Source organism: Notolepis coatsorum (genome assembly GCF_963971535.1).
Source record: "Notolepis coatsorum genome assembly, chromosome: 3".
Lineage (NCBI taxonomy): Eukaryota > Metazoa > Chordata > Actinopteri > Aulopiformes > Paralepididae > Notolepis > Notolepis coatsorum.
The window spans coordinates 37,000,918-37,016,473 of record NC_140167.1 but is presented as its reverse complement, the minus strand read 5'-3'; the positions used below and the strand labels follow the sequence as shown (position 1 = coordinate 37,016,473).

The 15,556-nt window shown below is 43.9% G+C and overlaps 1 protein-coding gene across 1 annotated transcript in view; it reads right to left on the bottom strand.

Moving 5' to 3' along the window:
* slc35f4 (solute carrier family 35 member F4) overlaps positions 1-12,406 on the bottom strand; it is a gene marked incomplete at its 5' end in the record, with an annotated part of 78,192 nt that extends 65,786 nt beyond the window's left edge. The window contains one exon of the mRNA XM_084309749.1: positions 12,169-12,406. Coding sequence (XP_084165875.1) covers positions 12,169-12,406 — 238 coding nt within the window. The remainder of the gene's footprint in view (positions 1-12,168) is intronic.
* Positions 12,407-15,556: the final 3,150 nt, after the last annotated feature.

The window sequence follows — 15,556 nt, the reverse complement described above, 5'->3', positions numbered from 1 at the left end:
TGATGCTGTTGGAGGAATTTAAGAATTGTGTGTCTGAACGCATTGTGGTCTACTTAAATGAGCAGAAGGTAACTTCTTTGTCACAGGCTGCAGTGTTTGCGGATGAGTTCACGCTTATTCACAAAACTGTCTTTACACCATCCCGTAGTGATAGGTTTGCAGGGTCACTTCCTGAAGGCCCTGTGTCGCAATCAATCCACATGACACTGCCACCTGCCCACTCAAAAACCGACCGTGAATGTTATTACTGCCATAAGACTGGGCATCTCATCGCTGACTGCCACATTCTTAAACGTAAACAACAGCAAGGTCAGAGTTCATGCCAGACAAAAGGGGTAGGCTTTGTTAAGATAATTAGGCCGTCTGCCTCAGGTCAGCCCACCGAACCAGATCCTAGTTTTAAGCCATTCATTTTTGATGGGTTAATTTCGCTCACTGGAAATCCGAGTGATCAGAAGTCTGTTCATATCCTAAGGGATACTGGTGCTAAGCAGTCCTTCCTGCTTGCTAACGTTCTGCCCTTTTCTGACCAAACGTCCTGTGGCTCTAGTGTTATAGTGCAGGGAATTGAAATGGGTTTCATTCCTGTGCCATTGCATAAGGTCCACGTCCAGTCAGCTTTGGCTTCTGGGTTCTTTGATATTGCTGTGCGTCATGCATTGCCAATCGAAGGTGTTGCCTTCATTATGGGTAATGACATAGCTGGAGGAAAAGTGATGCCAGTGCTAGAAGTATTGGATCAGCCAGAACAGTGTCCTGTGTTAGACCTTGGTCAGTTATTCCCTGAGGCCTTCCCTGCCTGCGTGGACATCCACGCTCAGTTACGAAAAGGGGAAGAAATGGGTGATGTGGTTAATCTGGCTGACTCTGTGGTAACATCCTTGTTTGTTAGTGATGATATTCTAACTGTTAGCCCTGATGTCTCCAGGTGCCCACCACTGGAAGAGACCAAAGGTCACCCAAACTCTACAGACCAGACCAAGAGTGGCTGTATTCCTCAGTTACCTGTGACTCGTGAAAAGGTTGTAGGCCTTTTGATAAGTACCCCTGACCGCAAGCGCAAGACTCGTGTTTGCCATGTTAACATGTTGAAGTTGTATCACCTTAGCGGGAACCCTCAGCCAGAGGAGGTAGAGGGAAAAGCAACCACCTCAGTTGCTTCAGTTCAGGTGATTGCTTCTGGTGTTACTGATGATGTTCATGACAAACCACTAAACAATAGTGTGTTTGCTCCAGTGTCTACTGTTTGGGTTACCTTTCTTTTTCTGTTGTCGACTCGTTATCTGTTGCCGCTGACTAGTTTTCTGTTGCCGCTGACTAGTTCTCTGTTGCTGTCGACTTGTTCCGTTTGCCGTCGACTCGTTCCCTGTTTCTGTCGACTCGTTCTGTTTCTGTCGACTAATTTTTTCGTTAGCAGTCGACTGGTTCCCGGTTGCTGTCGAATCGTCATATCGACCCGAGTGGTTGTTGTACCAACCGCACTCTTTTTATTTTTTGGGTAATGGGTTTGTTTTTGTGTACGGGGGTGTTACGTTCCAGCATGTGGCTGTTGTTTGTACTTTTGTGCCCCCCCCCTTTCTCTCTCTTTCTCTCTTTCTCTCTCTTTCTCTCTCTTTCTCTCTCTCTCCTTCTCTCTCTCTCTCTCTCTCTCTCTCTCTCTCTCTTTCTCTCTCTTTCTCTCTCTCTCTCTCTCTCCCACTCCCTCCACCTGCTATACTCTGATCCAGGTTCCTGTCCTTCATCAGGACACTAATTGGAAACCAGCCAGTCATCCCAGCCATCAAGCAAATCACCAGTTGACCAATCGGAAGCCCTCCTCTTGTTTTAAAACCCATGTGGCACTTCCTGTTTCCCCCCTTCTTTTTGTCTATATGCTGTTGGTCGAATGTTTGATTCTGATATATTTAGCCAACTTGGTACACGTGTATGTGTGTGTGTGTGGGTTGGGAATTGGAGCAGGTAAGGGGCCCAACACATTTGGTGCTACACGTAGTGGTAATATTGTCTAGACACACTAGGTAAGAGTGATGCCACTCATTGTAGGTTTTGAACATAACGTTTGGTTAGTCAGTGTAGGTAGTGAGTAGTAGGTTTTATTTGACCTTTGTGTTAGTATATAGGTAGACAAGATATTCCTTACTGAGTTAGTTGTGTTTTGTTTTACTTAGTTTATTCCTTTGGCATCATTCAAGCTCCTTTTCCCTTCTCCCCCCCCCCCTTTCCCCTTTGGTTATGTGTATCAAATCCACCATTGTCATTGTCTATTAGTCTGTTTTGTTTATATATATAAAAGGCACAATATATTACTTTCTTTAAACTAAACTTGTTGTGGGCATTGAATTATTTATCCTTTGGTTCATTTATCACTAATTACAACACAATCATCTTTTATGTTATTCACCCCTTCCCCTAGACATACTGGGGTTGTAACACTTGGCCATCTCTCGAATACCCAAATGTGTACCACTACCTGATCAAACATCCCCGTAAGATTCGATAAGATAAGATAAGATAAGATTGATTGATTGATTGAAAACTTTATTAACAGATTGCAGAATGGGTACAATACAGTACAGCTCAATACACACAATTGTTAAGGGGATGCAGACCAGAGAAAGACTTTCGTCTTGTTTACATCAGGGTCAGGGGCGGAGCTTCAGGGGGGGCTGTAGGGGCGGTGCTCCCCGGGCCCGGGACGGTCGGGACCCAATGGGGGCCCGTCGCCGAGGCAGCAGGCTCCGCCCCCGAGATATTCGCAGGCGGGCCCTGCTGCCTCGCGCCACTGAGTGCAGTGACGTTTGTGGTCATATATTAGGTTACGGTATAAAGCATCGTAGCCTATAATATGAGTTGAACTTGTGCTGCTATTTTCACACTCACATTTAACATTAAAACATGAAAAATTGCAAGTGAATCCCTTCTATTGTCTCCATCTCCAAATGTATTTTGGGTAAATCGTCATCAGCCGTCCATCAACATCATACGTAAATGAACGTCATCATCAATCACTTGTCAACAGAGCACTGCCTAAGCATGAGCGGGAGCAGTTATAAACACAAAAGTGGAGCGACAAAACGCAAAGAAAAAGATATAACGTTAGTGGGGGTGAGCCAGATTTACAGGTAGGCTACAATCACGAAACACACACTCTGTCAACAAGAAAACGTGAGTTTGTGGTAAATGTTGATATGGTTGTTGTTACTTCGTGTAGTATCACATTAAAGCGCTTATGTCCCACTCGCTGGTCATCTTGCCATGATGCGCTTGTTGCAAAAGACGCGGATATTCTCAAAGCATCTACTCTACTGCAACATGCCATCAGTGTTTTGGTGGAGTAGCCTATAGGCGACAATTTGATGAGGCGAAGTCCGCCACTCTTGCCCTGGCTACTAAATGGGGAAGTCAAACACAGTTTGAAACAACGCAGGGCCAGGAAAGTTAAGCGTCACTTTGATGAACTTTCTGAAGACAGCCGCCTCACTGACGCAGAGAGAAACTTTCGGGTGAACGTTTCAATGCATGTCTCGATATAATCATCCAGCAACTGTCCCAAAGATTCACCAGTTTAAATGCAACTGTGAACATGTTTGAGGCAATTCACCCCAACACACTACTGCAAGCAAAGGATGAGGAGTTTACACCAAGCTGCCCAGGAGAGCACTATAGTCGGGACATCGCCACGAGCTGCTCTCGTGGTCCGTGGTGAATGGTGTGTCAGAAATGTAGTAATTTTATTAGGCTATGTTTACGTTGTTCTTGTAGTTTGTTGGCTTTATGTCATGTTATATCATTATCTGTATATATTTCGTTTATACCCTTTGTAGAAATATTACACTTTTTCTTTGGTTAGTTTTCTTTCAAACATTGTTTTAAATTGTAATCTTAGACTTTTTATGCACGAGCGTCAGATTACCACCCCGGACGCGCGTCGGCACCCCGGACTCCCGATATAATGTCAAGCTTTATTGGCTTTAAAGGGCCCGGTCATGTAACCCCGCCCCCCCGGCCCGGGTCTGATAGGTTCCGCTGCTGATCAGGGTCCCCCATTTTTTATTCATAATGACAACAGTACCGATAGGAGATAAGATAAGATAAAAAACTGAAGAATATTGATCAGGCCAGAGTTACATTATGTCTTATGTTATTTCAGGTGTATTCTCATCAGAAGCCATGGAGAACTATAAGTCTTTAGAGGCATACCGCTTCTTTGTCTCTGGTTGGGTAGAAACAGTGTTCCACCGGAAACTGACAAGGTGCACCTTGTTGCGGGCAGATGTCAGACCATCCTACAGAGTGAATGATGATCCACATCATCCTTGGGTGGCCTTAGATGGCACGGGAAAGGTGGTTGCAGGTCACTGTGACTGTATGGCGGGGTGAGTTATACAAAATAATATTTTTTAAATAAAAAAAAAATAATAAAAGAAATGTTGCCACAAATTGTGAATTATCGATACATGTTATATAGCTGCACCAATACTAGTGTCCTTGTCTCGAGTGACTGTTAACTTAATGAGATTTGTGCGTAGAGCTTACATGGTTTCATATTATTTATTCAGCTTAGGCGAAACATGCAGCCATGTAGCAGCCTTGCTCTTCAAGGTGGAGGCCGCCGTCCTCCTCGGCTACACCAGGACCGTGGGCACAGATGAATCCTGCCAATGGAATCAGTGCTTCACAAAGTCGGTCCAGCCAGCACGGATCTGTGATGTTGCCTTTTACAAGGATTCCTGTAAGCAGGACGTCAAGGAGAAGAAGCCACTGCCCCCAAATCCCACAGAGAGAGAACAGCAGGCCTTTATGGACACCTTGGCTTCAGTGTCCTCTAAGCCTGTGGGCCTGTGTTCTTTCACTGATTTCCAGGCACGCTTCATTGCGCAGACGCCAGTTGCTACCCAACCACAAGTTCCACGGACTCTACGCTCCTTGTACAAGGAGGAGTACAGGTCTCTAGATGATGACAGATTGAGGAGTCTGTGTGACGACCAATACAGACGACTCAAGTCAGTCAGTGAGGAAGACTGGCATTATGTCAATGTGGCCACGATCACACAGCGCCTGAGCAATGTGTGGTATGAGCAGCGTGTTGGACGCAGCACAGCCTCTTCCTGCCACAAACTCAGGCTGTCAAAGTCCATGTCTCCGTCCGTGGTCAGAGACATTTGCAGCCCCACCAGGAAGAGGTTGGACCACATCGCAGCCATAAAATATGGCATCGATAACGAGGACAACGCATAAGAGTATCTAGCACACATTTTGTCTGGATCCCCACCTCCACACACACCTCTCTCTCCCAGTGAGCTCACTATTACTCATCCTGGGCCACACTCTGGCCATAAGATCACTAAGTCGGGCCTTGTCATCGACAAGGAGAAGCCTTTCCTGGCTGCGTCCCCAGATGGCCTGATCTCCTGCGAGTGTTGTGGGCAAGGTGTCCTGGAGATCAAATGCCCATATAAACTGAGAGCTGGTCTGGGCGCTATCAGAGACCAACAAGATTACGGTGTGGCTGAGGACTTTACACTAAAGCCTCAACACCCCTACTACACCCAGGTACAGCTGCAAATGTACGTAACCAGACATACATATGCCGATCTTCTTATCTGGTCTCCCATTGATGCTGTGTGCATTAGAGTAGCACACAATGAGGCCTTCACTGACCAACTTGTGCTGCACCTTGAGGGTCTTTGGACAGGATTTGTGTTTCCTGAACTGCTGCAGAGAAACCTCGAGGCACAGGTACCAGTGTTACCCACCCAACAGCAGCAAAAGCACTCCAGTCTACTGCTTGTGTAAAACAACAGAATCAGAGAGCATGGTTGGCTGTGACACCTGTGATGACTGGTTCCATCCCAGATGTCTAAACCTCAAAAGGCTACCGAAAAGCAAGACGTGGTATTGCCCGGAGTGCAGAAAAAATAAAAATAAGTCTAACCCTAACTAAGTTGCTGTACTCTGTTGTCTACTCTAAGCCATCCTAGATTGTCAAAGTGGGCAGGGGTGAGGTGGGTTCTAGGACTGAGTAAGGTCAAGCAGTAGTCTGACCAGTTTGTTTTGTGATGTTTGTAATTTAGTTTTTAGCGCTTTTGAAGTTTTGTTCATAAAATTGTTCTGAATCAAGAAATTCTATGTCTTTATTTAAAGTGTAACTAATTGTCAGAAATTGGTTTTATAAAAACAGCATTTATGTTAATTGTATCCTTTTAAATGTCCTTTTAAAATGAAGAATTGTGCTTAGGAAAGTACTTGAAAGTCCTTGAATTTAATTTTGCAATGTGTGGGAACCCTGACTGTAGCACTCAACACTTTGATGAACATTGTTACTCAGCTGATAGAGGTGTACCCTTCTTGCTGTCTTGTTTTGTACCATAGAAGAGATGGATGTTGACAATAAATGTATTTTAGTTACACTTAAATTTTATTGTGTATGTTTTTTTTGTTGTAAGATAGTCTACTACACCATAACAATATTTACACAAAACATGTACTACACGCTGTAACACAATCATTGTAATCTGGCTCAAAATCTAACGCAAAACATCTGCAACATCTGCAATAATAATCCTAGTCCTGTATCACAGGTCAATCACAAATGTCTCTCTAATCCTTGAGAACAATGCTGTCTCCCAGATTCACCAAAGCAGCACAGACTCGGATGATCTTGTCGATGCTGCTGTATTGATCACGATTGGCTTCACCTGCTAGACTCTGAACACAGCGAATTGGAACTGGACCCTTTAGTATTGTGTATCGGTTCTTGACTAGTCCAATCACCCTCTCAATGTGGATCCACACTGATGAGATTTTCCGGGCTCTCTCCACCTCCTCTGCAGACAGCTGCTTCTTGTTCCTCGTAAATGGGGGTAGAATGAGTTGTGCACCGCAAACAGATGCAAAGTCATCCTTGAGTGTGAAACCCCTGTCTGCCAGGATCTGATCCCCGGGCATGTGCAGCGCAGGGTTTATAAATCCACACTCCCTGACAATGTGGATATCTGAGGCTCTGCCTCCCCAGGCCTGGGACACAAAGTTAATGTGACCCACTGGGCTGCACGATATGAACACTTTCACTGTGGCGTGGCGTTTGTAGGAGGAATAGCACTGAGCATGAGCTTTAAGAGTTCTGGGTGCATCGATGAACATTTCAAAACAATCTATGATCGATGTGAGACGAGGAAACTTTGTTTTGAATACTGGGGGGATGATTGAGAATATCGCTGCTGTCGGGACAAAACCTCATAACTCCAAAAACCCAACTTTTCAGCAGATGAAAAAAACTAACACAGATTTGAGGGTGAATAGAGTTAGGAGGTTTAGACAGATGATCGGTTTAATGCTTTCCCATTGTTTAAACTTTGTAAAACCCACACACACATATGGAGGATGATCTACGGAGTTGATTTATATAATAAAAAAAAAATTCAAAAAATGGAGTTATGAGGTTTTGTCCCGACAGCAGCGATATGTGGTCCCTGTCCTGCCATCTAATCAAGAAGTCAAGCTTGACGTGCATCATGTCTATCCAGGTCCAGAACACTTTGATGACTGTTTTTGACACACCTCTGATGTGGGAGATGAGGTCAAAGGACATGTCGTGACGCAGTTTGACAAGGGTGATAAATAGCTGATCTATGGGTGAGATAATGGTGGTCCTTGTCTTCTCTGTGTGCAAGTAAGAAAACAAGTGCTGAAGCACTGGCCAGGTAACACCTGTCATCATCTTGCATTTGGTGTCGTTGCTGTCCATAGATGAAGCGGTCAAGGAGCTTGACTGGACCTTGGTTCTCTGTTGGTCACCATCCTCCTTGGCTGCATCCCTCTCCTCTCTGAGAGACTGCATCTCGTCAAACAGACACTGCTCGGTGATGGGAGGTGTGGCTGCTTCCTGAACTTGGGCTGCTTCCTCAACTTGGATGTCTTGGCTGCAACGTTTAGGCCTCTTGTGGGGAGTCACTTTAAATGAAATAAAAACCATACCAATAAGAAACTGCAATTTAGGAACCCATTGATTTTGGTACATAACTGAAAACTAGATGATGATCACTTACCATGGTATGAAGAGGAGTTCCTTTTTGCATGCCGCTCATGGCGACTGATGTTCGTTGACGTAGATGGTGTAGACTGTGATGTTGAAGGGAATACAGATGGAATGTAGTCTGGGTGTGTTTGGTCATTGACCTTTGCACCTGAATGAATGAATGAAAACATTATTAACAGATTGCAGAATGGGTACAATACAGTACGGCTCAATACACACAATTGTTAAGGGGATGCAGACCAGAGAAAGACGTTTGTCTTGTTTACATCAGGGTCCCCCATTTTCAATTCACAGTGACATTTATGACATACACAACATACATGAGATCATGACATTTATGGCATACTTAGGGACATACATGACATACAGGTATATAGTACTGTTACATTTGTGACATAATATGATATGCAAATATACAGTACTGTTACCCATAGATCCTGACAGAGAGTATATACATATGAAATGTATATTACAAGCAATACGACTATTCAATAACAAGTCCTTAGAGCAAGGACAACAACACTGAATGTGATTGATAAATAGTATACTAGTAGTAAAAATGAAAAAGGCATGTAGGCTACACTGATAATGGACTATGGCGAAGTAGCTAGCAGAGACTGCTAGCTAATCAATCAATCAGCTAGCAGCTAACATGTATCTGCTGTTTACAGCCTCACAGCCAATACAACTTAATTTACTATATACATATTTGTTCCTTATTCTCACCTGTTATGAAATGGGTAGAGCAGACATACGTAGAATTTGACTTGGGGGACCAGGGTCTGCTTTGGTCGACTCTCCCGTCTGCATCTACGTGTGCTCTCTTGATAGCTGCCAGCCACTTTTTCCTCTGTGATTCCTCGACTGGTATTATATAAAACTGCAGATTTGGGTATTTTTTTTTGTCATTAGTACAACGCGTAACACAGCAGCTCTTTGGCATTGTGAAGGACTGAAGAAAATTCCGCTTGATTGTCTTTAATTTGCCGCTTTAACGATCCGTTTCTCCACTAAATGAAGCGTACACAATGTACCAGGCGGGACAGTTTCCCCCCACACTGCAGTTGCCTAGCAACAACAGACAGGAAGTTGACGAGAATGAACCTGGGGCTCTCTGCGATTTTCAGATCAGATGGCCCCTGATGGTCTTGGGCCCCAGGGCATTTGCCCGGTATGCCCATTCGGTAATCCAGGCATGAGATAGACAAATCTATATTGTTATATTGCCCAAACCTAATACCGGATGGGATGTCTCTCCACAGTGATAACTGGAAGTAAAGGGAAGATGGTTTAGCTAATCAGCAGTGTTTTTATATTGCTTTATACTGGCATAAGGGTGCAATGTTGTGTTGTATATAATTATTACATGGCGTTTTAACATTCGCGAAAATGCTTGATTGTGATTGGTCAATAGCGCTCGGTTGCCCATAGCAGCGGTCAGTTATTTTTCGATAACTGACCGCTGTCAGGGGCAACCGAGCAATAATGACCGCTGTTCGCAGCCGGAGCAATCAAGCATTTAGATCGCAGTCATGAAAGCTGCTCAGCATATGCACAGCTGCACTCATCAGTGCAAGCTGCCGGCGATGACAGCGCGGAGCCACAGAACACAACAACTGTGTCTGCATTTGATCTCGTCTTGTCGATGGTGTAAAATGAATTAGGTATATTGTTAGTAAGTTAGCCATGTAATAAGCGGGATAATGTATAGCTATACTCGGTCATTGTCGCAAAATAATTGACCGACACGGAGTTTAGAATACCGAGGCGCCTCGCCGAGGTGTTCTAAACGCAGTGAAGGTCAATTATTTTGACCTCGTAGCTATACATTATCCCTTACATAATGTACACATCTTTTGACATGTATGGATGCTGTTCAGAGTATCTCCTGCTGTCGTGTTATGCCTAGACATAAAAACATAAGCTTACAGATGGTACACTTCCATGTAGCAGAGAAACCCTCTCTGTGAGGCCCGCAACCACAGTGGCTGGTAATAACAAGGAAGCTGTGGCCGTTACCCTTCGCTCCGTATACCTGAAATGTCATTACAGGCGACATTGTATCCCTTCATCTTCCACTGCTACACACTGTCACCAAAGAGTGAATGAATGGTGCAGATGGCTGAGAAACCCTGGGGTCAATCTGTTGAACCTATTACTGCTCTCTCTAGCTCCAGGTGCCACTCAACATTCTTTCAATAGACCGATCAAGACAAGTGGCAGTGGGTATACTTTTCACCCCAAAACGTCTGATTACATAAACAGATTAAGTGCCTAAACTGACACTATTGATACATAAGGCAGAGCTAATGAGAGCCAGGTTTGTTTCCCCTCTCTCTGGCTTTTACACAGAAGCACGTAGGGAGGCACTCTCAGCCCATCCAGGACGAACCCCCGGCTGAAGCCAGCCTTGATTAAAAATAGTGGTTGGGTGTGCACCCCTCACATCACCTTTGGTATTTAGAACAGCTCAGCAGAGCTGCTGTTATTCAACCAGATGTGATGAGAGCTCTGTTCGCTCTGGAGATGAGGCTATTAACTTTACAAGTCATTTGTTTAAGATCCGACTTTTATGTAACAGCCTGAGGGAGACGCCGGGGAGCTCGCGTGACAAGTCCAATCCATTTGGGGTGCATCACTGTCTGGATCAGAACAGGCCAAGGGAGGAACCACTGAATTTATTATTTTTTTTTCTCTTTTTTTCCCCCTACTGTGATTTATGCAAAGAGAGTGCCAGATCTGTATTACCTTTGGTAAAGAACGATGACACGATGCGATGAATGGCCCAATTATATAACACAGAGGAGAATACCTCTGGTCACCACAGTGCTGCTGTGTGAGTAGTAGGGCAGGCCTTATTCTCACAGGATCTGTACACCTCAGCTCGTTATTACAGGGAAACGAGATCCGCCTCCTCCCCACTAACACAGCCATGTGTGGACGCCGTCGACAAGGGGGTCATTGTTTTCCTCATCATAATGTCACTGATATTGACGATGTGAAAAGTACCAATTGTAATGCATTTGAACCTGTTAACAAAATTGTGAGACTGGTGCACAGGAACTGGCTCCTATTTCCCATTCCCCAGCCATCATCTCTATGTCTGCATAGATGAGACTAGTGGAATACTAATCAAGATCAGTGTAATACAGAGATATGATGATGATGATGAGAGATATTCTCTCTGCGTGCAGCTGGGACTCCGACAAAGCAGTGCCGTAGGGCAGCTAATGACATCTTCATAGCTAGAGCTCCTTATTACCTGTGTGAGATTGAAAACAAGTTGATGATGTGCTATAATATGACGCAGTGTATTATGAAAACTGATAACATATCAGTTATCTATTCACAGCTATGCATGTCAATAGAAAGCTCGGCGCATCACACACCCCAGTTAAACGGCGTTCCACAGAGCTGCTGTATTAGCAGTCTATGAAATTTATTGTATAAAATGTGAACATCCGCAATGTACTATTCAATACAAGGCTAATGGCTCTGAGTGTGTGTTGACTTTCCCAGCAGGACAGTCTCATCTAGTTGACATCAGCCCACAGTTCAAACAATTAGCCCAACTTCAAGGAAAGATAGCCACACAATTTGTACATGTCACCTAACATCATCATAATTGCATGTCTTTGTTAACTTGTGTGTACATATTGAATGTATGTCTCTCTCTCTCTCTCTCTCTCTCTCTCTCTCTCTCTCTCTCTCTCTCTCTCTCTCTCTCTCTCTCTCTCTCTCTCTCTCTCTCTCTCTCTCTCTCTCTCCTCTCCCTCTACTGCATCTGTTAGGTGTTGTGTCTGGCAAATACAATAATAATAAAAAAAGAAAATAAATGTCAGTAAGGATGTGAGGGAGAATCTGACCACAGTGATGTCAGCTGCATAATTGTCAAAGACATTATACACACAATTATGACTATCATTGAAAACCAAAGGCTGAGTCTTTGCAATGTAAAGGTTATCTAAAGAGTAAATAATTAGTAAATTAATAGTAAATTAATTCGTAAGGGAGACCATATTCATGATGAACAATGCATAATTGCCCATGCATTACCACACTCCCACCTAGCAAATTACATTTTTTAACAGCCACTTGGCTTTCGTTCGGCTTCATAATGCTGTACTTACTTCTATGACTGGAATATCCCGGGTAATAGCCATAGTAGCCAGTGATCCTCAGAATCCTGTCCTCAATGTCATGCACCCCGTTGGCTGTTGTCACTTTAGAGCCGATGTCCCCGAAGAGAGAGTGGCCGTCACTGGTCGGCGTCGCCTTGCCTGGCAGCGGGTGCGTGTTGCTGAGCTGTTCCAGCCGAATGCAGGGCTGATCTCCGGTCTCAAGAACAACACTTTCGGTGCTTATCATTTTAAGTCCAGGCGGACAGAAGTCAGAGAATGTTGTGCCGTGATCACCATGCGGAAGAAGGTGAGAGTGGCATCAACAATTATGGGGCAAGAGAGGGACATTCACATTCCATCACCGTTGCTCTCGCGCGCCAGGCGAAGTTATTGAACTTGAGGAGCGTGGCTCGTGCACTAGGGGGCGTGTCATTCCCATAATAAAGCCGTCGCTCTCTCCGACGAGAAATGAATAAACAAAACACAACAGATAGCCCATTAATCTGTTCCACATCATCCTCACTCAATTAATATCGACTTCACTTCTCTCTCCTTCAGCATATCAAATCAAATCAACAGTACCGTATTTGTGTATGTCATAAATGTCCTGATGAATTGAAAATGGATGACTCTTATTTATGGTTATGTAAACAAGACGAAAGTCTTTTTCTGGTCTTCATCCTCTCTTAGCAGTTCTTCGTATTGAGCTGTACTGTATTGTACCCATTCTGCAATCTGTTAATTAATGTTGCTCTATAATGTGCTGTTTTTATTTATTTATTGTTAGCTTATTTATTTATAAATGTTTTAACTGTATTGTAATTATGTTGTTGACCTGTCTGGGGGACTATGTAAATGAGCCTCTTGGCTAACTGTCACGTTTACATTGAATATATATATATAATATATATATAAATAATAATACAAAATAGTTTTGTCACAGTATGAATGAATGAATGAAAACTTTATTTAACAGATTGCAGAATGGGTACAATACAGTACGGCTCAATACATACAATTGTTAAGGGGATGCAGACCTGAGAAAGACGTTTGTCTTGTTTCCATCAGGGTCCCCCATTTTCAATTCATATAGACATTTATGACATACACAACATACATGACATTTATGGCATAGGGACATATAGGTATTTAGTACTGATACATTTGTGACATATTCAAATATACAGTACTGTTACCCCTAGATCCTGACAGAGTATATACATATGATGGGGAGGGGACTGTACATTAGGAGGGGGTGGGTGGGTGGGAGGGAAATATACATACGGCGGGGAGGGAATATATACATGCGGTGGGGAGGAGACTGTCTATTAGGAGGTGGTGGGGGTTTTGGGCATTTACGGTGGCCAGTTTCGAATTGCAGCCTCCCGTAGGTGCTCTTTAAGAGCGGTTTTGAATGTGGGCATGGATTCACATTCCTTTACTGCTTTGGGTAGGGTGTTCCACATTGTTGTGGCATAATTGCGAAACGTGTTTAGTCCCTTGTTTGAGCCGAATCTGGGTTTAACATGATTTGTTGAGCTTCCTCTGGTGTAGTGGTTGTGGTATTCACTGACCTTTGGGAAGTATTTTGACATGTACATGGGCACCCCGGTCGTATAGTGTATCTTGTAGACCAGGCCCATTGCAAGTTGCTGTACTCTGTCGTCTACTCTAAGCCATCCTAGGTTGTCAAGTAGTAGTCTGACCAGTTTGTTTTGTGATGTTTGTAATTTTGTTTTAAGCGCCTTTGAGGTGCTTTGGTACCATGAGGTGCACGCATAGTCATAGTACCCTTGAATGAGTGCTCCTGCCAGAGTCTTCAGGGTATTCTTGTTTACCAGAGAGGAGATCTGGTACAAGAATCTAGTTCGTTGGTTGACTTTTTTTATTACATTGGATGCCATTTTGTCACAGGAAAGATTTGCCTCTAGGATGGAACCCAGGTAGGTAATTTCGTCTTTCCTTGTGACAATATTGTCACCCACTGTAACTGAGAATCCGTCGGTCTTGCTGAGTTTGTTATTTGAACTGAAGAGAATGGACTCTGTTTTGCCCATGTGTAATGATAGTTTGTTATCAGCGAGCCTTATGCAGATTTTGCCTAGTTCCGTGCTGAGGGTTTTTTCAACCTGCAATTTGTTCTTGTCAGAGACCAGCAGGGCTGAGTCGTCCGCAAACAGGAACAAGTTGCAGTCACAGGCTGACGTCATGTCATTTGCATAAATTAGGAAGAGTAGCGGTCCTAGTATGCTTCCTTGTGGAACACCACAGCTCACTGTGAGGGGGGGGATAGAGTACCGTTTACCTCTACCATCTGTTCTCTCCCCTCCAGGTAGGATTGCATCCAGCTCACTGATAAACTATCAAAACCAATTGCTTTTAGCTTGTCCATTAGAATGGAGTGATTGACAGTGTCGAAGGCCTTTTGTAGGTCCAGCATGACCATGCCGCAGTATTTGCCCGCGTCCACCTCTTGTTTGATGTGGTCGTTCAAATAGAGGAGGCATGTGTCAGTGGAGTGGGACGTTCTGAAGCCAGATTGGAATTCGTAGATTAGATTTTTTTCCGCCAGGTACTTTTCGACCTGTTCGTAGACTATTTTCTCCATGACTTTCGAGATGGAGGTAAGAATAGAAACAGGGCGGTAGTTGCCTGGGTCTAATTTGCTGCCCTTTTTGTGTAGAGGGGTCACTCTCGCAATTTTGAAGTCCTTGGGGACGTGCCCCTGTTTTATAGAGAGGTTTATTATGTGTGTGATGACTGGGGTGATGGCGGCTGCTGCGTCTCTGAGGAATTTGGAGGGGATGTTGTCATGGCCAGTGGCCTTGTTAGGTTGGAGGGCGCTACATTTTTTGAGTACCTCATCGGTTGTTACCATTTCAAGTTTGAAGTCGTCTTTGTGGACCCCTAGGTTTTTGTAGTATGCTACTATGTGTTCTACCCCATAATGCCCTGAGTGGGAGGGTAGTTTGTTTACCAGTGTTGTGGCTATGTTTGTGAAGAAGATGTTTAAGTAATTGTAGTTACTTAATAGTACCCCTTTACAGTTTAGACTTTGTTTCTTGGCTCCTCGGCCTAGCAGCACGGGGCAGCCTAATAAAACTGTTTAGTGCTCATTGGACAATTAGGCCTACTATACCCTCTCACACAGAACCTCTCCCTAAATCCCTGATAGAAATAGTCAAACAAATATAAAAGTAAAAATATCCTTCTTTGGTAAACAGAACTTTCAGTGTCCATTCAGTGATAGCTCTTGGCTCACAGGTTTTACAGCACATATGCTGCATTTCTATTGTTGGGTAGTCAACGTAGAGATTATAAAGTATGCTTATGTCACACTAAACCATACCAAGTAGAGTTTTTTTATTACTATTATTTTCAAAACAATTACAGTGGC